General features: G+C 44.1%; 1 protein-coding gene across 2 annotated transcripts; it reads right to left on the minus strand.

Moving 5' to 3' along the window:
- Positions 1-14,956: 14,956 nt before the first annotated feature.
- Positions 14,957-27,160, minus strand: CD320 (CD320 molecule). Of its 2 annotated transcripts, none has more exons than XM_031948302.1 (7): positions 26,196-27,160; positions 20,225-20,344; positions 19,415-19,747; positions 18,528-18,635; positions 18,321-18,380; positions 17,305-17,403; positions 14,957-15,669 (listed from the first exon to the last, which is right to left on the minus strand). In XM_031948302.1, exons 1-7 carry the CDS (start codon positions 26,308-26,310, stop codon positions 15,515-15,517), a joined length of 990 nt encoding a protein of 329 aa, XP_031804162.1. In that variant the 5' UTR covers positions 26,311-27,160; the 3' UTR covers positions 14,957-15,514. The 2 variants fall into 2 exon arrangements, with proteins under 2 accessions (XP_031804162.1, XP_031804160.1); XM_031948300.1 differs by having other exon boundaries at positions 18,321-18,422; positions 26,196-27,156.

The raw sequence follows: 27,160 nt of genomic DNA on the forward strand, positions 1-27,160 counted from the left end.
TCTGGGATGCCGGCCTCTTTCATTCACTGCTCATTCTTCTTGGACCCTTCCTCAATTGTAATACTAATGAGAGTCCTAAAAATGTCACAACTGGAAGGGATCTCAGAGGGTCTCTATTTGAAGCCCTATTTCAGCAGCAACATCCCAGTCTGCATGTGATTATTCAGGTTTTGCTTGGATACCTGCCATGATGAGGAGCTCACTGCCTCTGGAAATAGTCCATTCTTTTTATAGGACACTTGTTATTGCTAAGAATTTAAATGTTCATTCCTCTATCAAGTCCAAATCTCTCACCCTTCTGAGACCTCCTACCACTGCTACCTGCCCCAAATCTCACCCCTCCCTCAAATGTGGATGGCAGCAGGAGTCTGGGGAAAAGCCTGGAGAACTACAGTTTGGAACGAGTTGATTCCCAAGACAACTCAGACAATGATGTCTAGGACTCCTTGTGTGGTAGCAGAACCCCCCCCCCCCACTTTCCTTTAACTCCCCAATCCAGATGCTTTAAAATTATGTAGAGAGACAACATGGCAAAATCTCCCCCACATCAGTGATTCCTCTAGCTCTCAACTCTGTGACCTGAAGTAGGAACAATGATGGGTAAGAAGTGAGCGTCTGACAGTAGGAGGAGTGGAAAAGGAATTCTGAGTGAGGATAAGGAACTGCAGAGATTCCCCCTGGGATCTAAGCCCCCTGGTAAAACTCCATGAGACCCTAAGCATTCGGCTCTGAAAAGGGACCTGAGGTTTCATCTAGTCCAAGCCCCTCATTTTACAGATGGAGAAAATGAGAGAGGGAACTCCTCTCCCATTACATAATACAGCCAAGCAGTATTCAGATTCCATCTATGATACCCCACTTTAATCACCTCATCTCCTTCTGTCTCTGTGGCTGGGGCTGCTGGCTGCCTCCACTGTCCTACCTGTTCTCTGCTAAACAGGAGGGAAGGACTTTCCAGACGGTCTCTCCTCAAGACACAGAAGGAAAAGAGTTTGGCTCCCAATCCTCACATCTTTTCACTCAATAACCAACAGGGAGAGACCGATGTAGGGGTGCTACCGGAATATGTTTGTGTGAACAAAAACCAGGTTCAGCTATTTATTGGGTCAAGCAGACCGGGCCCAATCTAGTCCTTGCAGAGTGAGGAAAGCCTGACAGTCCTTTCTCCCATGAAGCAAACAGGCCAGAGGAGCAGTTTAAAGCCGGGTCCTAGAGAAGAGCTGAGGGCAATCAGCCTCCAGATATCATCTTAAAAGGGTCTCTCCCCCAGCCACCCTTTCCTCCCTCTGCTTCCCTCTACTGTTTTGGACAAGCTGCCCCTTCCTTCCCTGCCAGGGCTGAGAGCCTCCTTTCATCTTCCCTCTATAACACCACCAGAGACTAAAAGCCTCCAGCCGCTTCCTCTTTCATATCTTTGTGATTCCTATAGAAATGGGCTGTCCAGAGTGGCAGCATGATAAAGCTTCTTGAAATTCAAAATAAGTATTGGAACCCTCTTTTGTTAAAATAATTGCTACTCCACAAGTCTCGGGCAAGGAGAAGAGGAAAGAGGAAGGGATGAGGCTCCAGGTACTTGCCAGAAGAGCATCCATGGGAGGATGTGTCCCTACAAAGCTGCACACCTGTGGAACTGTTTCCCCTTCTTTCTCCACCATCAGCCCAATTTACCCTGGATACATCTTTAGCCTCTTAGTTCCTCCTCCAGTTATATCTGCTCCATCCCAAGAATATTCCCCAAAACAAGACAAAACAAGAGTCAAAATTTAAAGAGTGAGCAGGAGATATGCCCCCCCATCCCCAAGTTTACTTCCATCTACTCTATTTTGTCCACATTTGCATATATTTTCTCCCCTGTTAAAACGTGAGCTCTTTGAGAGCAGGGACTATCTTGCCTTTCTTCATATTCACAGCTTTTAGTGTTGGTGCCTGCCATATAGTAGTCCCTTATTAAATGTTTGTTGATTGAATATCAGGGAACTTCCTATAAAGGAGTCCCTGTGAATGTGATCTCTATCTCCAAAGCTGGAGCCCAAATTTAGAGTTGAGGGAGAAGCTACTACTGCAAAACCTTGCTGGTTAATCTTCCTGCCATAAATCTCCCACTATCTTTAATCCGGTTTATCTTCTACTCAGCTGTCATCTTCCTAACAGGCCAGCCAAGTCACTGTCCTATCAATAAACAGTGGCTCCCTATTACCTCCAGGAGCAATAAAATCCTCTATTTAGTTTTTAAAACCCTTCATAACTTGTTCTTACTCTTCCATTCTTTCTCCAACATTAGCTTTCTTGTTCTCACCCAGGGTGCTCCATCTCCTTTTGAGTGACTGTCCCCCCGTTCCTAGAATGCTCTTCCCCCTTACTTGTGCTCCTTGATGCCCTAGTCCTTTCCCTCTGAGATAACCGCCCCCCATTTTTGTGTATGTTTTGTATTACATAGTTGTTTGCATGTTGTCTGTCCCTGTGACCTCTCAGAGAGCAGGGATTGTTTTATGCCTTTGTATCTCCAGTGCTTAGTACAGTGCCTAGTACACAGTAAGCACTTAATAAATGCATGATGAGGACAGTTACATGGTGCAGTGGATAGAGCACTGGCCCTGGAGTCAGAGGCCAGGAGTTCTAATCCAGCATCAGATACAACACTTCCTAGTAGTGTGACCTTGAGCAAGTCACTTAATAACCAATTGTCTCATCAAAAGAAAAGAAAAAAAACAAATGCATGATGGTGGTGGTTGTGGGAGTTTTCCATCTTGGGTTCCAGGAGAATCTCACTATATAGTTAGTTAATAATCTTTAAATTAGAGGATGCCTCCTTCGAGACAGAATCGGTCTAGCTCATCTTATTGCCAGTAAAACGAAGAATAAAATATAAGTCTGAGGACCTCATTGATACAATCCCATAGCTCTGTGTCTTTATCCGGGGAAATGTTTTCCCCAAACTCGCAGAATTCATGTTCATTCTCCTTCACAATTACTAAGGTGAGGATGACCTCAGAGTCGGACCCTCCCACAGGAGATTCCATGAAATGGGAAAAGCACAGAATCTGGAATTAAACGATCCAGATCTGAATCCTAACCTTGCTTATTTACTAAGCAGCCTTGTCCTCTCTGGGATATGGTTGTATTTATGTGATGTGTATCCTATTTCCTCATCTATAAAATGATCTCCATGGTCTTCTCCAGCTCCCAATCCCATGGCCTATGAGGTTCAGGCATGGGTTGTCCTAAATGACCCACCCCCCTCCCGGTTCCTTCCAGCTCTGAGATTCTATGATTCTAGAACTGTTGCTTCTCACAGGTCTTTAAAACCTGCTCCCAGAGTAGTATCTCCCCCTACAGGGGAGAGACCCTCCCTTACTCCCCAGGAGTCCTCAGAAAGCAGCTGGGTTAAGTCAAGGAGATGAATGACCAGTACACTCTCAGGGGATGAATCTTCTGTGCACTGAAAGGGATGTTGGAATACGGAACACAGAATGACAGAACTGAAAGCGACCCCCTAATCCAGCCACACAGAAGCAGTTCCAGAGAGGGGTAGGGTCTTTGCCATGTCCGTGTGGCCAATCTAGTGAAGCCGGGGTCAGAAGATAGACTAGGATTCCTTCCTTCCATTCCAGAGTTTTGTCAGGCCCAGGTATTGCTGCTTCTTCCTCCCTATCGACCCTCACCTGGTCTGTCCCCTGGGAAAGAGCCCACAGCCCCGTTGTTGCTCTGAGCTCAGCCCTGGCTCCTCCCTTTCCCCAAATCAGTTCCAGGACCTTAAGTCAGGACATGCCTCCCCAGTGAGTCCAGGGGCCCAAGGGGGGACCCAGAGCCCCATCTCCAACTCTCCTTAGACTGTAGCGGGGGGACAGAGGGCCCAAGCGAGTCTGACCCCGATCCCCCAGCATCATCTCGGGGCCGGTGGGTACCCTCGTGGCCCTGGTTCTAGGTTCTTGTTTTCTCCTTGATATTCCCTCATTCTGGACTGGCCTTTGTTCCAGGGGAGACAAGAATCAGATCCATGCCGGGAACCGTGATAAACACTCTACATTTAGATATAAATACTATTTGATAACTACCTGAAACACCTGCAGCTTCGTCATGTGCTTTCCTTCCAGCCGCCCCATGAGGGCAGTGGTGCATAATGCTTATCCCTGACTCCAGCCTCATTTCTTAGCATTGGCCCGTGGGTATTCTTTGTTCCAGGAAGGCCCAACTGCTTAACTGTCCCCCGAATATCACGTTCCATCTCCTACCTCCGTGGTCTGGCACAAGCTGTTCCCTGCCCAGAACGCACCACTCCCTCGGCCTCTCAGATTTCTCTTCCTTCAGGCCTCGGTCCAGGCTCAGCCCCTCCTTCCTATGTGACCATCCACCCTTGTTGGGGCCCTCTCTCCTCCCGGTGCCCATTTTTCCCCATCCATCTCTCAGAGGCAGCTGTTGGCAAAGTGGGGAGAGCTCTGGGGTCAGGAAAACAAGTTCAAATCCGGCCTCAGACATTTACCAGTTGCCTCAGTTTACTCACCTGTAAGAAAGGATAATAACGCCATTCACCTGGCAAGGTTGTTGTGAGAATCTGTACAAGTGGTTAGCATACAGCCCTGAAGTCAGGAGGACCTGAGTTCAAATCTGGTCTCAGACACTTAACATTTTCCAGCTGTGTGACCCTGGGGAAGTCACTTAACCCCAACTGCCTCAGGGGGAAAAAAGTAGCACAGTGCTTGGCACATAATAAGCATTATATAAATGTTTTGTATATATAAATTATAATATATATTATATATTGTTATAATTTACATATAAATTATATAAATGCTTTCCCTTCCTCCTTCCTAATCTCCCACCAACCACCACCAAAGTAAATTTTTTGAGGGCTAATTTTTGTCTTTGTAAGCCTAGCATTTAAGAGATACTGTAATGAATTTAGAATTTATTTTTTTTTTTTGAGGCAATCAGGGTTAAGTCACTTGCTCAGGTGGATCTTGGTTCTGCTCTGATCTGTGCCCTCCCTTCTTCTGGCCAGATCATCAGTCAGATAGTCAAAAAATGTTTATTATCCCCTACTCTGTGCCAGGTACTGTGCCAAGTGCCAGGATACCTAGAAAAACATCAATTGAGTGATAGACAACCAAAACTAGAACTAGAGTGAGGGACATTTTTCCAAGCTTCTCTAATCTAGGCTGAGTACATATTGGATCCAGCAGTTAAGGTACTAAGAGAAAGAAATCTTCACAGTCTCAGGAGCAAATTATTATAATGTCACATATCACAGACCAGGAAAAAAAAAAAAGCCATTTTCTTGTCTCTCCCTCTCAGTTCTTATCCAAAGGGAACAACTGTCTTTTTCTTTTAAAAACACTGAGAGGCATCTCCAGTTGTTCTGATCTATATCTTGCCCTTGGAACCAGATGGCTCTGGAGGAGAGAGTGAGGTTGGTGACTTTTCACAGTTCTCACTCATTTCATTTCAATTCATTTGCATGTCATTTTTTTTTTTTTTTAATTTTAACACTGACTTTAAGCCAAACTGTGAGCACTGAAAAAGGTACAGGAGGAAGACGATAAGACTTACCAAACTTCAGCTGGAAAGGATCACCAAATGTCATTGCTGGGAATATCTAGAATGATAGTTAAGAGCTGTATTCAATCTTTAGCTATAAATTGAGAGCATAATATTATGTTTAGATGAAAATGGAGGGGGTGGGATATGAGCTTTGGGTTTGAAGGAATCATGAAATTCAAAAATGAATGATACAATCAGGAGAAATCAAAAGGAATTAAGGAAGAGAGAGAGAGAGACAGATTTAGGCTTCTGAAGAGAAATTGGAGATAAAATTATAATAGCATTTATATAGCTCTTTAAGATTTACAATATATATATATTTACATTTTACAGATGTTAACTTATTTGACTTTTCCCACAATCCTGTGAGTGAGATGCTGTTGTCCTCATTTTACAGATGAGGAATCTAACACTGAGCAAAGAGACAAATGACTTGCTAGAAATTGTCCACAGTAGAATTCAAGATTAGATATTTCTAACTCAAAGTCCATTGCTCTATATCCATTTATTGCACCACCTAGCTAATTTTAGTTTTATACATAGACGTCATAATTCACAGGTACAAGTGAATGGGATTGCCAAGAAAAAGAGGGTAGAAATAAGAAAAAATAATTCTGAGGACAGAATACGAGGAAATAAACACCCGCCTTAAATTCTGGGAAAGAAGAATAACCAACAACTGAGACATAGAAATAGGCTTGAAAAGTAGGACAACAATCAGGAAATTGCAGTATCCTGGAAGAAAGAGAACAGAATGTACAAAGAAGGAACAGTTCAAAAGCATTCATTTTTTCACGGAAATTAAGGAGGATGAGGAGTACAGAAAGTCAATTGGATTTGTCAATTTAGTCATGGTAACTTTTGAGAGAATAGTTTTACTAGAGTGAACAGAAGACAGATTCAAAGATTGAAAAAATGGGTAATGAAAAAGTGAAGGAAGCAATTAAAGAATACCTCTTTTTAAGAATATTGATTAAGTTTGAAATGAATGTGATAAATTTATCATATAATAATATGTGATAAACATATGTTTATACATATGTACATAGATGTACACATATATATATATATGTTTGTGTGTGTGTATGTGTGTAAATTAGAGGAGCAAGAAAGGCTGTATCTTCCACAACTATGACTGAATGATTCCTAAAGTAGTTCACGTGGAATCAAGAAGACCTAAATTCAAATCAAACCCTAACCCTAAATTCAAATCAAACCTCAGACACTTATTATTAGCTAGCTGTATGCCCTCTGGGTAAATAATTAAATTGCTGCTTGTCTCAGTTTCCTTATCTGTAGATGACAATAATAGTAGCACCTACTTCCCAGAGTAAAATGGGATATTTGTAAAGTGCTTTATAAAGTTTAAAATGCTAGTTATTTATTATTGCTGTTGTTGATAATCATTATTTATTTTTATTATAATTGTTAACGATGTTTATTGCCCATATATATAATTTTTAGCTACCCAAGATTTAAAAAAAGGATTTTTATGCATAAAATCAATATATCTCAGATAAGGAAAGAAATTTTCAATTGGGAAGAAATCTGCAACAAATATTTTTATTTCTTGATAGTATTTTATTTTATGGAAATATGTTTATGTTAATGCTGTAAAGTTAGCCATGCATATAACCTGTAAATAAAAGGCTATTAAATTAATTAATTAATTAATTAATTAAAGAAAAAAAAAGGAAATATGTTTAAAAGGATTATACATATTTACCTTATATCAGATTGCTTGTTCTCTTAGGGAGTGGGGAGGAAAGGGAGAGAAAGAAAAGAATTTGGAATATAGTCTCACCTGAAAAAAAGTTTTCCTCTTTAAAAAAATAGTATTTTATTTTTCCAAATACATGTAAAGATAGTTTTCAACAACATTTTTCTAGATTTTGTGTTCCAAATTTTTTTTCCCTCCTTCCCTTATCTCCACATTCCCCAAGACAGCAAGCAAACTGATATAGGTTATATATGTGTAATCCTTTTAAATACATTTCCTTATTTTTGCACATGTGGGTCTTTTCCCCGCTTTTATGACCTCTTTGGGATATAAACCCTACTAGTGACACTACTGGATCAAAGGATATCACAGTTTTATAGTCCTTTAGGCATAGTGTATAAATATTTCTAATAAATTTCAGATATATAAGATAATAAGAATATATGACCAAGAATTGTCCATCAATACACAAACATTTTAAAAATGAGCAACAGTTTTTAAAGAATTTTCATACAGCAGTATGAAAAGCCATTCCAAATCACTAGTAACAAGACAAATGCAAATCAAAAGAAAGAACTCCAATAGGCCAAATAACAAAAGATAAAAATAGTCCATGCTAGGACGCCACTGGAAAGACAGATACATTTATACAGTATTAGTAGAGATATGAAATGATCAAACTATACTATAGTTTTGAGAAATCAGTTCTATAGTTTACATGAGAAATCAATAAGTTCTTCATACTCTGATTCTGATAGTCCACTATTGCACATAGACCTTAAGAAATTCATTTAAAAAAAAAAAAGGTCTTATGTATTATAAAATGATTATAGTACTTCCTTTTGCAGAGGCAAAAAAAAAAAATGTCTTTATAACAAAATAAACAAAATGTATGATAAAAATAAAAACTATTTGGGGACAGCTGAGTGGTTTGGTAGACAGAGCACCAGCTCTGAAGTCAAGAGCACCTTAGTTCAAATTTGGCCTTAGATATTTACTAGCTGTGTGATCCTGGGAAAGTCACTTAACCATAATTGCCTTAAAAAAATTTTTTTTAACTTCTCTATTTGTCAGAGCTAACATCATTTAACACTGGAAAGAATCTTAGAAATTATCTAGTTAAATTCCCTCATTTTAGATTGAGAAAATTCAGGGTCAGAAAAAGGGGAAAAAGTCAAATAGCAAATGCCAAACCTAGGGTTCACACCTGCACTTAACTGAATGGAGGATGGATTGAAGTGGGGAAGAGACCTGGGGCAAGTCCAGCTCAGAGGTGATGAGGGCCTATACTAACCAGAGCGATGGTTCTATGAAAAGAGAAACGTGAGAGAATAAGATTTGACAATCGACTGGATAAGTTGAATGAGTCTGAGTAAGGAGAGAGTAGGACTGAGGTGACCTGGATGACTCAGGAGGATGTTGATACAGAATAAGAAAAGTTGGGAAGCTGGAAAGATTTGAAGAAAAAGATGAGTTGTTTTGGACACATTGAGTGTGAGGTGCCTATGAGACATCTAGGGTGAAGTGTCTGAGAGCTACTGATAATATAGGACTAGCGTGCAGGAGAGAGATTAAGGCTTGATGTATAAATCTGGCAATCATCTATCTTCCTAAAGAAAATAATTGAAATTATTGGAGCCCATGATAGCAGCTAGCAAAATAATATGGAGAAAAAAAGAGAAGATAGTCCAAATCTTTGAGGGATTTCAGTGGTTAAAAGGTGTGACATGGATAAAGATCCAATAAAGGAGAAATAAAAGGAGCAATCAGCTGAATATGAGAAAAACCAGGAGAGAACAGCATTTATGAAAACCAGGGAGGAAGGAGTATCCAGGATTTGGCAAATACAAAAAGCAAAACAGTCCCTGTTATCAAGGAGCTAACATTCTAATAGGGTTATAGGGGAGTGGTAGCCAGAGAAGTATGGCTTGATCAGGAAAGTGACTGGGACAGGAAAGTTGCTCTCATCCACTCTTCTTATTGCATAGTTCTAACTGGGTCACTCCATTCCTCCAAAATCGTTGATAGTTTTTCATTGACTTCCAAATGAAAACCAAATTGTAGCTTGGTGTTCAGGCTAGTTCTTTTACCTTTTATCTTTTTATCTTTCCAGCCTGATTTCTTATTCTTCAAAAATCCTAACCTCCAACCAACTATTCCATTGACCGGTCCTCAAATATATCTTGTACTTTCCTTAGCTCTGTTTTAGCTAACATCTGTCCTTTGCTGGAAATACCCAGCAGCCTCTAGTCCCCAGTGCCATTATCTCTACCTTTTGATATTTTAGCCATCTTACAATGCACAGATTAATTCTCACCTCATTTGTGAAGTTTTTCTGGATTGTATCCATTGAAAGTAATGTTTCCTAAATACCTTTGGTGCTAAATATTATAATAGTATTTTACCCCTTGGTATATAAAATTACAGAACATCATAGATAAAAGAGATAAAGTCCCTTTTAGTTCATTTAGTCCCATTTAGTTCAACAACAACATCCCATTTTCTATCACCTATTTCTGGAAAAATGCTCTCCCTGTCTTCCTCTCATCCCACCAAATATATTCCTGTTTTGAATCTCACCTTCACATTCTGCATCACTCCCTAAATCCTATTTTTCTCCTTCCTCCAGTACAGATGGAACCCCTAAGCAACTCACTCCTGGGAAGGGGGTAATGGCTGGAAGGAGATGTTCTGTAATGGAAAAAAAAAATGGGAAAAAAGCCAAGAGAAAGATTTTTAAAAGATTTGTTGTTAAGATTAGATCTGAAAATCTTAGCTGGAAAGGAACTGATCTCCTTCTGGAATTTAGAAAAAGAAAAATCAAGAAAGGGAAAGAGGAGGAATAGTAACATACATTGCAACAACAAAATCTGAAATCTGTTTCTAGGGGGTGGTGACAGTCCCACTGTTCTCTGCCCTGGTCAGATCACACCTAGAATATTTTGTTCCATTCTTTCTAGATCCACAGGGAAGGAGGCTAGTATAATAAGGGGTCTAAAAATTAAGTCATATGAGGTTTGAGTGAAGAAACTTGGGGTTAGTTAGCTTGAAGAAAATTAGATAATGATAAAATAATAACAATAATATTTAAATGAGACTTTAAGGTTTGCAAAGTACTTTACAATTATCATTTCATTTTATCCTCATTACAAGTCTGAGAGGTAACTGAATATTATTGCCCATTTTACACATTTGGAAACTAAGGCAGAAAAAAGAAAAGCAACTTGCCCAATCACATATAAATATCTGATGCCATATTTGAACTCAATTCTTCTTGACTGAAGGGTCAGTGATATATATATATATTTTTTTTGCTGAGGCAATTGGGGTTAAGTGACTTGCCCAGGATCACACAGCTAGGGAGTGTTAAGTGTCTGAGATCAAATTTGAACTCGGGACCTCCCGATTTCAGAGCTGGTGCTCTATCCACTGCGCCACTTAGCTGTAGCTACTTCTTAAGTAGATGATTTTCATTCCAGTCTTTAAATCTTGGTGGAGAAGGGAAGAGATGAGAAGTATCTATCAGAGAACTGAGAGTACCCCAATACAAAAGTAAGCTCAATTGTTGGTAAAAAAAAAAAAAAAAAGTCTCGAGGTTAGATTTCAGCTTCATTTTAAGTTTCTATCAACTGAATCTCTCTGAGAATGGCTATTAACCCCAGATGACTGAGTCCAATGGGAGGAACCTGATCCTTTGCTAGGTACATTTTATTCATTGTTCTTGTATCCATAACACACAGTCGACCAGGAGCCATATTAATTATATTATAATATTATATTAATATTTATTGAGTGAACTGATCTAGAAACCAACAAAAGTCAGCAAAGTACAGTGTTCTCTCATTTTATCCCCATAACCACCCTGGGGGTAAATATAACAGATTGTCATGGTCTCCATTTTTCAGATGAGGAGGCTGCGAATAAGACAAAAGAAGTGATTTGGCTACCATCATCCACTTGGGGACTGTCCCTCTTGCCTGGATCTGACTTTAAATACCTTCTACTTCTAAGTCAGGTTTTTTGGACACCATCCCATCCTGCGTTGACAGCCTGGGTTTTGAGGACTCCCAGTGTCCAGAGAGGACATGGCAGGTTCATAACTTTGTGCTCACCTGGCACTCGGGCCAATGGGTTTTCCCCCCTGCTTCTCTTCCATGTAACAGAAGTAACTCCCATTATGTTGAGGCTGTCAATTTTCCTGTTGCCCCAACAGGGCAGAAGTGAAGTAGATGCAAAAGTGGTCACCGAAGACAATGGTAGGAAGTCATGGGAGAGAGATTACCAGAGGTGGAATTGTCCCTGGAGGTTGTGTTGACCAGGGCTTCTTAAACTCAAATCGTGGGCCCCTCTGGCAAGCTTATGGAACTCTTCTCAGAAATAATGTTTTTAAATTTATAAAATACATAAGATGACAGTTTTATGCTGCTGGCATAAGCTTTGTGAACTGGAAATACAGCTAGAAAAATATAAGAACCCTTGATTTAGACCAATCTGTTCATTTTACAGCAGAGGAAATAAGTCAAACAAACCTCTCCTCCCGGTCTCTGTAAAACAATGGATGTTTTAAGGTTCACAAAGCATTCCACATGTCCTGTCTTATCTAACCTTCATAACAAACAGTAGGTGATTGCTATTATAAGAGCCATGCAAATGTGAACAGGCTTCCTCTGGAGGGAAGTCTTCAAGGCAATGGTTGGATGCCCCTTCCAGGTGCCGAATAAGGGCTTTCTTGGGCCAATACCAGTGACTTTCTGAAGGCCCCTTCCAGTACAGAAGCGTGTGAAATGTCTTAGAGGATAAGTTTTCTTATTTATTGCTAGAAATGTTCAAACTCTGGGTGATCACAGGGTCATCTGTCTAGAACTGGAACCTTTTCTGGGTGATGTGCTCAGTTCCCAAAGGTTACCATATTTCTGTGAAGATGGATAACAAGCTGTATATATTTAATTCCAATCCTGCATCCAAATTCCAGTCCATCACAAAATGCCAGGACATCCCAGCAGCATCTGAGGTTCAAGATGACCATGCTGACACTCTATTATCTCTTGACTCATGTATTTTTATTAGATGTTCCCTATACTTGGAATGCTTTCCTTCTTTACCCATCATCTGATTTTCTTCCAGTTCCAGCTGAAATCCCACTTTCTGCAAGAAGCCTGTCCCAGTGTCTCAATTCTAGTACCCTTTTTCTGTTGATGATTATTTGTCCTATATAGAACTTGTTTGTGCATAATTGTTTGCATGTTATATCCCCCATTAGACTGTGAAAGCCTCAGAGGCAGGAACTGTCTTCTACTTTTCTATGTCAAGAACTTAGTGCTCAGCATATAGCAGGTATTTAATAAATGTTTATTGACTGCCATGTATACAACAGAACTCAGTGTAATCAGATAATTTCAAATCTGGGAGGCCTCTTAGAGGCCAACTTGTCCTGTTTTTCAACAAGGATCCCCTCAATACACCTCACAACTGCTCATTGAGCTCTTTAAGACCTCCGACCTCCATTAAAGAGTAACAGAGTCCTGAGCAAACACCTTTGACTTTGGGATAACTAATTTTTGCCTTCTTATAATTTCTACCCACTACACCTGGGCCTGCCCTTTGAAACTAAAGCAGAACAAGTCAAAAACCTTTCATAACTATGTCCTCCCTGAGCCTTTGCTTTTACATATTCTACAATATTCTCAAGTCCTTCAAGCATCATCCTGACTGCCTACTTCTGGATTCTCCAGGCTATTGATATCCTTCCTAAAATGGGGTACCCTGAACTGAATACAAGTGGTCAGACCAGGGTGGGATACAGTGGGCTAACATTTCCCTGGTGCTGGAATTCTCTGTGAAGCAACTGGAAATCAGAGAGGTCAAGTAGCCCAAGGCGACATGGTTAGTGACATGGTTAATGGGTTGCCAGAGGCAGGATCCCTGAGCAAAAAGTCCCCTGAACACGCCTGCGACTTCTCCAGCTCAGAGAGGTTCAAAAAGACAGATATTTTCCTAGAATCTTTCCTTACCCCATGGCCCCAGTGAATACTCAAGATTCAATATGGGCCACGATTCTTCCCCCACCCAAACCTTTCCCAGCCATCCCTTCCCCAAATGCCTGTTTCTGCTAAGGGCATCATCATCCATCCACTTGCCCGGGTTTGAAACCCAAGAATCATCCCTCATTTCCAGTCATTTTCCAAATCTTCTGATTCACCTTCACACATATCCTTCCTTATCTCCATCCCCAGACTCACTGTCCTAGTTCTGACCTTCTTCACCTCCCACCTAGCCTAACCCTTAGGGTCTTTCTGCTTCCACTCTCTCCCCTTTCCAATCCATCTTCCCTATAGCTACCAAATTACTATTTCTTACACAGAAGTCTATGTCACTCCTCTACTTTTAAAATCTCCAAAGATTCCCTATTGCCCCTAGGATAAAATACAAGGCTGGTAACTAAATTCCTCCTCACTCTAACCTACCTTTCTAGACTGATTTCAGATTATTTCCTGATCCCCAAATAAAACATGCTACCTCCCATCTCTGTGCCTGTACATAGGGAATCTCTCTTTTCTTCCCCCTGACCCATACCTGGGATACATTTCCACCCCTAAGAAGCCTTAGCTTCCTTCAAGCCCAGCATGGGTGGCAAACTTTCCTGATGGACCCCAAGAAAGCCCTCTCCCTCCTGAAATTACACAAAGTTGACTTCCCTGTGTATTAGGTTACTCCACTGAAGTGCAGGCTCCTTGAGAACAGGGGCTTCTCTCACTGGGAGCCTTTGCACAAAGATGTGATAACCACTTGTTGGGTACCGGGTGAGCTAGATGGTCTCTTAAGGTCTCACCCAATTCTTATAATTCAGTATTGTCTCTTCCCAGTAGTAAATTCCTTGTATTTCAATTTGATTTTGGTATCCCCAAGCTTATTATATTATCTTATGTATGGTAGGTGCTTAATCAATGCTGAATTGAATCTAATTCAAGCCCTCATTTTACAGATAAGGAAACAGATTCAGAAAGGCTTACTTAGTTGAAATAAACAAGATTTAAATGGCAAAGTCAAGAAAGTCTAGCAAGCCCCAAACCTTGACACCTCTGACTTCCACACACTACCCTGCCTCCTTCTACTTAGCCGGGATGCTATCAAAGGGATTACCATCTGGAGTAGAAAGTTGAACTTGCTTCCTAAGCTCCCTTTCAAGGAATTTCAATTCTATGGGAGGAAATACAGGCTATATATTTGCAGTCAAGTGATCTTGGTTCAAATCTCAGCTCTGTGTGACTCCAACAAATAATGTAATCTTTCTGGCCTCATTTTTCCTGTTCAAAAAATGGGAACAACAACACTTGTACTACTTACTTGGTGGTATTTGTATTCCTTACAGTGCTATCAATATGACAGTGATTCTACTTAACAGTTTATTTTCCTCTATTTTTCTGTCTGCAGTAAAAGTTACTGCTGCCTTCAAAATGTTAGGCTTGACTTTGTACTGCACTATAACTTCTTATGATAAAGGAAGAGACTCCAAGGACCTTAGAGACCATCTAGTCCCGCTTCCCCTACTTGTGAAACTCCATTTGCCCAAACAAGAAGGTAAATTCCTCCAGAGTGGGGGTCTTTTTTACCTACTTGCCCCCATTCCTATGCCAAGCTCTAGATCAGATTCTTCTTCCATGGGGAGATTAAGAAAAGAGACCAGAAACAGACTGGAGGAAAGGTTTTAAATTTTGGGAAATCATTTTAATCACTAAAATGTCGATCACCCTAGATGTTGGGCTGTCCTCCTCCTCATCTGTAGCCCATGTGGGAGCTGAATGGAGTGTCTCACCCCTGAGCCAACAGCCCGGCCTGGTGGCTGATACCAGGGACCCCAGCCTTGCCCAACAAAGAGCACTGGCCCTGAAACCAGCTGCATGGGGGAGTGATTGGGCATGTGACTACCTCTGGAGCCTGCAGCCAATTCCCACTCCTACCCCCGTAGGAGGCAGGATGTTGCAAAGAATCAGGACCCACACCCATCCGGCCTTATCCAAGGGGTGCCGGATGCAAGGCCTCCCAGGGTGGTAGAAAAAGGCAACAAGGTCAGGACCTGTCCGCTGCCTTCAACAGAGAGGTAGCTTGTGATGGAGGCCATGGGGAAGAGTCCTCTGTAGCTAACGACCTCTCTCCCCCTTTGCTTCTCCTCCTCCTGGAGGACTCAGTTTGGCCCCAGGGCAGCCTGGGCCACTTTCACAAATGGACAAGCAATCCTGGAGGCCATAGAGCTGGCCCTCAGATTGAGGATGACGGTGTCCTCTCAGGCATCAGCAGAGAATCCTTCACAACTTCTACCAGGTGTGGTTGGGGGAGGAGGCGCCACCGGACTTGGGCCCAGGTCTGGCAACACACAAGCAGACAGGCGGCAGCCAGAATTCCACTTAGGGCGGCTGAAAGGAAAAAAAATCAGACTCAGAAAATGTCAGTGCTAGAAAGGACCTTACCCTCCCCATTTTTCAAAGCATTGAAATAAGGGTTAGAGAAAGATGTAACCTGGTGCCACAAGGCAGGTCGGTGGTTAAGTCCTAGATTTGAACTCACACCTTTCGACTCCAGCTGTGGAGCTCCCCATCTCTCCACCCTGCACCTCTACCCCTGGTCATCCAAAAGACCTCCACCAGAGCCACAAGGCAAGGGCACCCTACCCCACAACCCGCGGGCACACTAGCAAAGGTCATTTTAGACTGCTAACAGACATTGCTTTGAAGTCTGGGAACTCCCAAAACTCTCAGGGAGGAGGTGGAAGAGGGAGCTGTTCCAATGGGACAGGGCAGCAAAGAAGGGCTTAATCCAGATTTCAGGAACATGAAAGAGAATAAATACAAACATGGAGCTTGCGTGAAAAGCACACTGGGCACTGACAGCAGAATGAACTGTAGCTGGTAGGAAAACCAAGAAAATTTCCCTTTTCTTCTGCTTTTGTTTTGTCTGTTTTTTTTTTTTTTTGTTTTTTTTTTGATAACAGCTTTTTATCTTTCAAACAAAGAGTTTTCAACATTCACTTTTGCAAAACCTTGTTTTCCTAATTTTTCTCCCTTCCTTCCCCCCATCCCCTCCAAATAACAAGTAATCCAACATAGGTTAAACATGTGCAATGCTAAGAACATTTCTAACTAGACTTCATTTTCTGAAACTCTCTCTGTGTTCTACAAGTTGGCCTCAATTCCAAACTCTTACTCTGCTCATCACCTCTGCTCAGGGGGGCCTCTCTCTCTCTCTCTCTCTGACATCAGGGAACCCCTCCCTGATCCTCCAAAAAGGAGGCTTTGCAGCTTCTGCATGTTGGCTTCTTCCTTTAGATTGCAAGCTTCTTGAGAGCAGGGGCAGTCTTAGGCCTTCTGCTGTGTCCCAGGCTTAGCCAAGCACAGTTCCCTGGCAGTAATGGGCATTCTAGCAGTGTTTACTGACTCTGACTGGAACAACCAAAATGGATTTTTTAGCCACGTGGAGGAAAGGAGGAGAGTAAAAGGGCAGAGACTGGATCATGACTGAAAATAGAGCAGAAGTAGCTCAATCCTTAGTTGGCTTGTTTTCTCTGCCAAGAAGAATGAGCATCAGACTGGGAAGAACATTGAGAAGAACAGAAAAGGTGCCGCCAGCCTGGGGAGGGATAGATGTGGGCTGATCACAGAGGGCCAGAGAACAGAATCGGCAAACTACAAGCCAACCAATCTCACAATGTTTATTAGACTAGATAAAGGAAATCCTGGAGGGAGACTGGAAGAGTTCACATGTAGATAAGGGACTGAACTTGTTCATTTTCTCCTGGGGGCAGAACTAAAAGCAATGGACAGAAGTTGAAGTAAACCTGCTTAGATGTCAGGAAAGTGTTCCTAGCAAGGAAAATGGGCTGCCCCAAGAGGTATTTTTCACCCCTCATTGCTAGATGACTACTTGTTGAGGAAGTTGTGGAAGGGGTTGAGTTAGATGGCTTGCAAGACTCTTTCCAACCCAGAGTTTAGTACTGGCAGGACCTAAGTCACAACAGAAGCTGAGCAGGCACCCGGGCTACCCAAGGGTCTCACCTGCTGCCATGACCAGGCCATACGCGCTTCGTCTTTCCGAAGGTGTGAGGCTTCCACGACCTGGAGTGGTGTTCTGGTCTTCAGGAGCTTGTGTCACCCCTGAAATGGAAGCATCCTCAGGTCAGCTGAACCTAAGTGGTCCCCCATGGTCAGCTATATCTAAAGCTAAAGGCATTGAAGGCTTCCTGCATTTCTGAGCCTGAAAGTACCACCAGGGTATACCCATCTGAGAATATAGGCCAGAACTAGATAGGTACAGACACAATTACATGCTCCTCCCCAAACTGGAGCTCCCTGATCTCTGAGGGTCAGAATCAGTGAGAAACTGGAATGTGACTCAGAGATCTCCCCCACTCTCAGCACTGCCTTTGTGCTCCATCACTACTCTATCAGTTCTTATTGTCTGACTTAGTGCCCAGTCTCTGCCTGGAACAAGGCAGTGGGGAAAAGAACCAAATCAAAGACTCAGGGAATTTCTGGTTTGGAAAGGACCTTAGGGAAAATTAAGTGATATTAAAGAAAACAACATGGAAATCAAAAAAAGAAAGAAAGCTGCCCAACACCACAAAACCCACTCAAGATGGATGCTTCGAGGTCAGCCTGGCCCTTCTACCTCTCTCAGGGCTGTCTAAAAAAGTACCTGAAGAAAGCCCCCAAGAAGTACCTTATGGCATTCTCTGCCCTCCCCTCCCAGAAATGTCAGAGCCTTCTCAGAGAATACTGCAAAGGCTGAGCACATCATGTGCTTCCCAGCAGCTGAGAGAGCCCAGGCCCAGGCCAGAGGAAGGAGTATCCAGGCCAGCAGCTGGCAGCCCACCTCTCAAAGTGAAGATTCTCTACAAGGTGCACAAGATGCTGTGGCCACCTCAGCCCTCCACCCCCCACAGCAGAGAAAATCTATACCTGCTCCTAGGTGGGCATCACGTGGAGGCGCGGCCATGAAGGTTCCAGACTTGATGGAACCAATATTCTAAAAGCCGACCGCAGAGATGCTGCCCCCACTCAGGGACACTTACCGGTGGTCACAGTTATCCCATTGATGCTCAGAGTTCCTGAAGGGACAGCACTCCCATCACCTGGGATGGGAGACACAGATAAAGTGGCAGTTTCTGTTGTCCCTGCAACAAAACCAATCTGCCTCAGGTCAGTGGCCCAGGGGGAGAGGGAGCCGAAGATTCTTCAGAACCAGAAAGGAGACGCTGCCCACACTCAGGGACACTTACCAGTGGCCATTGTTAACCCAGTGGTACTCTGATTTCCTGAAGGGACAGCACCTGGAGTGACAGACTCAGCTAAAGTGGCAGCCTGATTGAAGGGAGTTCCTGTTGTCCCTGCAATGAAACCAGTCAGCCTCAGTCCCTATGGAGAGATCTCCTCTTTCACCCTGAGGTTTCTCTGACTTTATCGTGTCCTGGGAAGCTCGTTAGTGGGAAGATCTCATCATCTTGCTGTGGAACTTTACTTCATCTGACCCTTGGACCTTCTGATTGGAAGATAGGGCCATGAACCCCTCCCCCGCCCAGTCCATCCCCTACTCAGAGAGGGAGCTCATCTCAAAATTCAAAACATCTTTCTCACTTGGCTGAACAACTTCAGGACTTCTCTGACTGACTCTTCCCCCATTCCCCCAAAGCAAGTGGTCCTCCTCACTCCTAAATTCGTTGTTGCATCCTTGATGCTTGGCACCCAATAGGTGCTTTTACTAACTCGGACATCTGAGACCAAAAGATGGAGGAACGTCCCCTGGCCAGTGTTCCAGAGATGCACCAGAATCCAGTGGCCTGAGGAACGCAGGTCAGCACTGGCCGGATCTAGACTCCCTCTCTAAATTGTAAGTCTCCCATTGATTCCCATGGTACTGCAGCTGGCTGGGATTGGAAGACAACCTATGTTTCACAACATCCACTGTCTAATCTCCACCTCCATTTTATTCTATCTTAGCATCAAAGTCAAAGGATGAATTCCACAAGGGCTTTTGAAAGTCTCTCCTTCCTCAGGCATCCAAGGTATAAGCTCTTAACTTCTCTCTTTCTCTGGAACTCTAGCTGACTGAAAGGGCACAGTATGTAAGCATGTGCACACATACCCCTCGCCCCCCATGAACACTCACCACAATGATGTTCGTCAATGCCGCTGGCACAGTCTGGGTGCCCATCACACACCCATGCATGTGGGATGCATACTCCTGGAGCACATTGGAACCCTTGCTTGGCACACCCCAGCGAGGGCATCTTTGAACGGCGCTTCCTACAGTCCACAAGCCGTTCATCTGTGCCATTGGGACAATCGTTGATCCCATCACAAAATCGATATTCAGCCAGGCAGGGAGGTGGGGGACAGCTGGGTTCAATCCACAGGTCAACACACTGGGGTCCCTCACATCTGAGAGGGGAACATGTCTCAGAGGGGCACCGCTCCTCCCCCTGGGCACAAGCCTCTACTCCTATTCACAGGTAAAAAGAAAGGTTACAGATAATCTTAATGGAGGTTGTTACAATAGAATTAGGTTATAAGCTAAAGTAATTGTATTGAAAACTTTTTCTCAAGACTTGGGGACCACAAGAGAAAATGTGGAGTCCAGGGAAAGGTGGGATATCCTTAGTAATCGGAAGGAGGGAAGGCTAATGCTGGAGACTCTCTTCAGACTCTGTAGGGCTACAACTGATGGAACCCATTTACTCCGGCCCAGACAGATTAACCCATGTCCTCTTGGTTAGTCTTTAGTATCCTTACAGGCTCTTGCAATCCCTTCTCCACAACACAAACATAATTCTTTACTAGCCTAATGACAAATTACAAAGAAGGAATGTAGCACAGAAAGTTGTAGAGTTTCAAGGGACAAAGGGGTACCCATACAATTGGTTGAGCCCAGCTCAGTCCTGCTCCGGGCTGGGTGACTTCCCCGTTACCACCTACTTACGGCAGGAAGTTTCATCTCTGCCATCTAAGCAGTCCTTGTCACCGTCACACAGCCACTCAGAGGGGATGCAGATGCCATGGCCACATGGGAACTTTGAGGGTGGGCATGGCTCCTCAGTGCCTGGGAAACAGGGGCAAAAAGAAAACCTAAATGACAGGACATCCACAGGCTAGCCTAAAGCAGCGAAGCTGGGATGTCCCATAAGACAACAGAACACAGTGGGGGTGAGAAGGAGCCTGACTTGGAATCAGCAGCCCCTGTTCTTGACTCCCACCTTTACTCCATAAAGCTCTAAGCTTCCTTCTTGGATTATTGTCTCTAAAAGTGAGGAGAAAAGTGAGAGGAAGAGAAGGAAGAACTGAATGAATGGATGGAGGGGCAGATAAATAACAAAATAATGTCCCAGGCCTCATTAATTTCTTTTTTTTTTTTTTTTTTTTATTCTTGAATTTTCTTTTTTTTTTTTTTTTTTTTTATTTAATAGCCTTTAATTTACAGGATATATACATGGGTAACTTTACAGCATTAACAATTGCCAAACCTCTTGTTCCAATTTTTCACCTCTTACCCCCCCCCCTCCCTAAATGGCAGGATGACCAGTAGATGTTAAATATATTAAAATAAAACTTAGATACACAATAAGTATACATGACCAAAACATTATTTTGCTGTACAAAAAGAATCAGACTCTGAATTATTGTACAATTAGCTTGTGAAGGAAATCAAAGATGCAGGTGTGCATAAATATAGGGACTGGAATTCAATGTAATGGTTTTAGTCATCTCCCAGAGTTCTTTTTCTGGGTATAGTTAGTTCAGTTCATTACTGCTCCATTAGAAATGATTTGGTTGATCTTGTTGCTGAGGATGGCCTGATCCATCAGACTGTCATCATCTAGTATTGTTGTTGAAGTATATAATGATCTCCTGGTCCTGCTCATTTCACTCAGCATCAGTTAGTGTAAGTCTCTCAGGCCTTTCTGAAATCATCCTGTTGGTCATTTCTTACAGAACAGTAATATTCCATAATTTTCATATACCACAATTTATTCAGCCATTCTCCAACTGATGGACATCCATTCAGTTTCCAGTTTCTAGCCACTACAAAAAGGGCTGCCACAAACATTCGTGCACATACAGGTCCCTTTCCCTTCTTTATAATCTCTTTGGGATATAATCCCAGTAGTAACACTGCTGGATCAAAGGGTATGCACAGTTTGATAACTTTTTGAGCATAGTTCCAAACTACTCTCCAAAATGGTTGGATTCGTTCACAACTCCACCAACAATGAATCAATGTCCCAGTTTTCCCACATCCCCTCCAACAATCATCATTATTTTTTCCTGTCATCTTAGCCAATCTGACAGGTGTGTAGTGGTATCTTAGAGTTGTCTTAATTTGCATTTCTCTGATTAATAATGACTTGGAGCATCTTTTCATATGACTAGAAATAGTTTCAATTTCTTCATCTGAGAATTGTCTGTTCATATCCTTTGACCATTTTTCAATTGGAGAATGGCTTGATTTTTTATAAATTAGAGTTAATTCTCTATATATTTTGGAAATGGGCCTCATTAATTTCTCCTGGAAAAGCTGGATCTTCATTAATTGTGAATGCATTGGTTGCAAATGTAGAAATCTTGACAGCAAGGAAAGATTCTTGAGTTTTGTTTTCTCCTGGAAGCTATTGGACCCCTTTCTAACTCATTTCTCCCTCCTCCAAATTACATAGGCTTTCCCCTTTCAACATGGTCCCCCTAAACTGAGTGATCCAACTATTATGGAGACTTATGAGGGAAATGGCTAGCTCACTTGACCTGATTGAGCCTTAGCAGCAGTTTGACCAGCTGAGGCCACTGCACCATCTTTCCAAAGTGGGGAAGGGATTCCTTGGGATATATGCCATTTTTAGTGAAGGAGCTTGGGGAGGGGGAAGCTGCAGGACCACAAGCCACAACTAGATGAGCTGCACCAGAACAGAGAGCCAGCATGGTACAGCAAAAAGCATACTAGACAGAGAACACTTTAGACCAAAATCTAAAGCAGAGTTTCTTCCACCCACAACCCCTTTTTGCCAGACATATTTTTCTGTGATTGTGGTTACTAAGTATATAAAATATATCTCCATATAGGCACATGCCTACATATAGTTATATAAAATACATTACAAATCAAACATTTACTGATAATAAATCATAAAGAAATTTATTTTAAAACAAATTTTTGGTATTTTTGGTATATGATTTTACTATTTATTAAAGATGAAAACAAATCTACATAGTAATGAGATGGATGTATTTGTTTATTTTTACATAAATAATTAAATCTTGGCAGAATATTCGATACTTTTTACTGTTGCCAAATTTTTTTGTGACCTCCACATTCATAATCCCAGATGGGGTCTCTACCCATAGTTTAAGAAGCTTTGGTTTTCAAATCCTGCCTCAAACACTAGCTGTATACCCCTAGGTAAGTCACTTCTCTGCCTCAGTTTCTTCAACTATAAAAAGGGAATAAAGTGTTTTGAAAACTATAAATGACCTTATATGTCTATTTTGGTTATTATTAAAGTTAGTAAAATGGCACACACCTAGGCAGAGAAAATGGAAATTATCAAACTAACTCACTTTATTGAGGACTAAATTTAGAGTTAGAGTGGGGAAGTGATTTATATTCAAGGACTGAATTTAAACCCACATTTTCTAACTTCAGAAGTTACCATGGCCACCCCATACTACTTTCCAAATACGTGGCTCCCATCTTTTTATACCTGTCCCTTATTCACAAGGAAACAGAAAAGTAGAAGCTTCCCTTATTCTCAGCCCTGCATTCACTTGTCTCTGCCTCCCCAAAACAGTTGCCCTCACAGAAACTCTTCACAGAAACTCTTCCAAACCTCTTCCAAGGTTCCAAGAACCTGCTGTACTTCCTGGAGGAGGTGGAAGGTACCTGCCCCAGGCCACATCTCTTTCCCAACAACCAGGTGCTGTTCCCAAAGAGAGGCGCCACCAGGGGAAAGCAGGAAAAGAAACAGGACTATCTCAGCCCTGACCTTCTTCTCTTCTAGGATAACAGGTTCCTGGATATAGGAAGAGTAAATCAATAAAGGTTTCTGACTTGGTAGAGCCAAGAGTTATGAGTGCAGGCATAGCTAAACCAAGCCAAGCTACCAGCTGCAGTGATTTATCCATTAGTTTTCTGAATGGACAAGGCTCTCATTACCTGATTTGGGGGACACAGTTAATAAGGTGTGATCTCCAAAAGCTTTCAGGACTATTGAAATGGAACCAGCCACAGCTCAGCAACTCTCAAGGAAATGGGAGTCTCGGTCCCTGTACCTGACTGATCTGGACTAAAGCTCTGAGTCTTAGACTACCAGCACTGACCGTGGAAAGCATCTACACAGGAGATTTCAGAGCTCTAAGATGACTAAGAGTCTCGCCAAGCTGAGGGAACCTTCACAAATCCTAGCTAGCCAGTGCCTCTCCCCAAACTAAAGCCCTTTTCTTGGTAACAAAATAGGGAGTAGGGGCTATACTCTACTCAGCTCTTCATGTCCTATCCTGCCTCCTCACCACCTGAAATTTCATCATCATGCAGACTAACTCAACCTCCTCAGAAACTATTCCCTAGACTGGAGTGCCAGTGGGAGAGCATGAAACTCTTCAAAGTCTTCTTTTATGGAGAGCTTAGAACCTTGCAAATAATTTGTGTTTATTGTCTACTATCATTGTCACTCCCACCACCTCTACCTTCTCTTAATCGTGTACATTCTCATCCACCAAACCTCATCTCCTAGCCAAGGAGAGCCAAAGGATGCATCACACATGGACTCCTTTCCATTGCATCTCTCAGCAAAGGGCTCGAGGCTCTCTCCAAGTTTCATTAACTAAATTAAAAAGTGATAGGCCCACACATACATACATGGTCACACATGAACACATGAATGCACATGTGCTCCTTTGTTACCATATTGCTGGGACAGACGTCTTATATCCTAGAAGAAAGGAGGCCAAAAAGCTCCACAAAATAGGAGGCTTTACAGAACCTTTATTTCAACTGCTTTGTTTTACAGAAAGGGCAAAGGAGATCCTATTTACTCAAGGTCACCCACTGAGTTAAGCACAAAGTTGGAGCTTGAACCCAGGCTTTCTGACTTCCAGGGGCAAGGCCCTTTCCAAAAACATTTTATGAGTATAGGTTTTGCCTTCCCACTACAAGCTTCTTACATAGCAAATCATCTCTCATGGTCCATTTAAGCAGTTGCCTCTATTTCTTCTGTATTTGCTCATTATTTCCTCAGTCACCTTTAGTTCTGCCAAGCCGGATGTTATCTACTCACCATGGCCCAGCTCTGGTCTGACTTCTCTGAAGCCTTCCCAGATCGATCCAGCCCAGAGACCTCAGACTTCTCTAGCTCCTATTATATCTTGACACTCTACTCTTTATGAACAAAGACTTCCTTCTCTAACTATGGCCAGAAGGCAGACGAACATTCTCCCCAAGCTAAGGATATCTCAAATAAATCATATAACCCATGATGGAGAGCGGCAGCAGTCCCACAACTTCCCTGGAGAGAAAACAGATGCAACTTGTAAGCAGAACAAGAGTATGGTTGTTAATTTCTGAGGTTAGTGAACAAGGCAGGTGGGTGGAGGGAGCAGAGTTCTAAAAATCAACTACCATTCCCACCTACATAAAGACTCGTGGTTCTTTGGGAACGAAGCCAAAAGATATATAACAAGGCTTCCCTTCCTCAAAAAGTCTTTTTCTTCCCATACCTGCTTCCTCCTCTGTAAAACAAACTCATCCGTTCTGCGGTCTACATTCCTCCAAGGGCTCTTTCCTCCATTAGCTCCTAGAGGACAGGGACTCTCTTGCCTCTATTCCTACCTCCAGAGCTTAGCACAGTGCCTGGCACATGGCAGGTGCTTAATGAATGTTTACTGAATTTAAGTGAATGGAATCATTTCCCCAAGGGTCTGGGTGGCTTCGCAGCACAGGCGTCCCGGGGACCGTCACCCCCTCCTCTTCCAAAGGACAAGGGAGCGCGGGTCCCAGAGCTCTCCAAGGTCACAGGGGGCGTCGGTGGCTGAGGCTGTGGGAGGGCCCCTCATCTGCTGACTGCCGGCCAGCCTTCGGGAATAGCCTCCCTTTCCAACCTGCCTGAGCTTCCTAGGAGAGGAGAGCGGCTCAGTCTGGAACGCCCCCCCTCCTCGGCTGGACTTTTCTAGAATCTTTAGGGCAACGCTTTCTTCAAGGTTCAGACAACCGCCACTTCTGAGGAAAAGCCTTTGCGGGGATTCTCACACTAGCTGCTAGTTGCCTGTGCACGTGGGCACGCAGCTCCGGGGGGTGGGGCGGCCGTTTTCGTCCTGCGTTACCCACGGAGGGTCGGTTCGGGGAGGGGGATGGGAGGAAGGGGGCCGGGCTGGCTCAGGAAGCTGGCGAGACATAAGTCGCACCATTTGCAAAGGGGCAAACGGGAGGAGGGGGGAGCTGACGAGGCACGGGCGGAGGAAGCCCAAGGATGACCGCTGGGGCCTCGAGGAGCCGCCGCCGAGCCCTTCCGGCGCGGGAGGCCCGGCTGGCTGGCCCGCCATCTCTCAGCGTGCAATGGAGGATGCGCCCGATGACCCTGAGCGTTCGTCCAGTCCGGACTTTTTCTCAGAGCGGGGTTTCGGAGCTGGCCGGGCGGTGGTCACAAGGTCATCCGCCGCCGAGGCCCCCGAGGCCCGCGACCCCTCAGCCTCCCCCCGGTCCGCGCTCAGCCGGCCAGCAGCACCGAGTCCCAAGCCATGTGGCGGCACTGGGGGAGTGACCCTGACTGATGGGCGCCAGGACCAATAGTGGGCTGCGGTGGTGGGAAGCGGGGCGGGCTCGGGGGCGGGGTCCGGAGGTCGCCGAAAGAACGCTCCTAGCCAAGCCTAGGGGAAAGGGCAAGGGGCTGAAAGGACGCGGCTGGACTCACCTTCTCGGCGGGACAGGCCCCGGGGTTGCGCGGGGGTCGAAGGCAGGCTGAGAATCAGAGCTCGCTGCAGCCCTGCCAGAAGCAGCGGCAACAGCCGCAGAAGCGCACGCGCCATTCCCCGACAGACGGTCCAGCAGTCCTTAGTTCGTCCTCTCTCCGCCCCCAGCCGCTAACTCGCGCACGCGCCGCCCTCCTCGTTCCGCCGGGGCGAGCGGGAGGTAGGGCGCATGCGCAGTCCCGTCACCTCGCGCCTGGTACCTGGCTCTCCTGTCTTCCCAAACTCCCTTTATCCGCTATCTACCACGCGCCTGCGCATAACTAGATCGGGCAGTGCTCTGAGGGAATGGCTCAGATGGCTCAGACCAGCAGGGCGCCCCTGCCCATCCCCCCTAGAGGTACTGGGGATGCGCCGCCTCCTTTCTCCCGGGAAGGCTCAAAGCAAAGTTTAGCAGGCTGCACAACAGCCCACACGAGACGAGGAGTGGGGTAGCTCCCCTCGGAGCCGCCACTTTCCGAGGCGCTTCCCGCGACTGCCCGATCTCACAGAGCGCTGGGATCAGAAAAAGAAGCCATCGCCGTTAATCCTCCCTCCCCTCAGCCACCCGGCGTTCTTTCCCATGAATTGGTCAGGTCCAGAGCCAGCGGGGCGGTGGCCAGGAGGGGGGGGGGGAGGGGGAGCTGGAAATGGCAATGGCTCGGGGCCTGCCGAGACTTATTGCGGGGGAAGCCAAGGCAGGGTCTTTCTTACCAGCTGCCTGACCCGGGCACTAACCAGCTCAGCCTCAGTTTCTCCAGGCTGATGCGTCATCAAGAGCTGGTAAGATTGTGGATAAGGCTTCGCCAAGTCTTAAAATCCCACCCCTGTTGTCTATCCTTACCCTAGGCAGAGCTGGGTGGCCCACTTAGCCGTGACCCGGGTCCATCCCTGAATCCCTTTACCCGAGTTTGCTCATCTATAGAGTGGG

Source organism: Sarcophilus harrisii, chromosome 1, assembly GCF_902635505.1.
Source record: "Sarcophilus harrisii chromosome 1, mSarHar1.11, whole genome shotgun sequence".
Taxonomy (NCBI): Eukaryota; Metazoa; Chordata; class Mammalia; order Dasyuromorphia; family Dasyuridae; genus Sarcophilus; species Sarcophilus harrisii.

Coding starts and splice junctions, on each gene's coding strand:
- CD320 (XM_031948300.1), bottom strand. CDS start 26,310: ATGGCGCGTGCGCTTCTGCGGCTGTTGCCGCTGCTTCTGGCAGGGCTG. Junction 20,345..26,195: donor GGGCCTGTCCCGCCGAGAAG/GTGAGTCCAGCC, acceptor CCTGTTTCCCAG/GCACTGAGGAGCCATGCCCA. Junction 15,670..17,304: donor TGGCCTGGTCATGGCAGCAG/GTGAGACCCTTG, acceptor TTTTCCTTTCAG/CCGCCCTAAGTGGAATTCTG.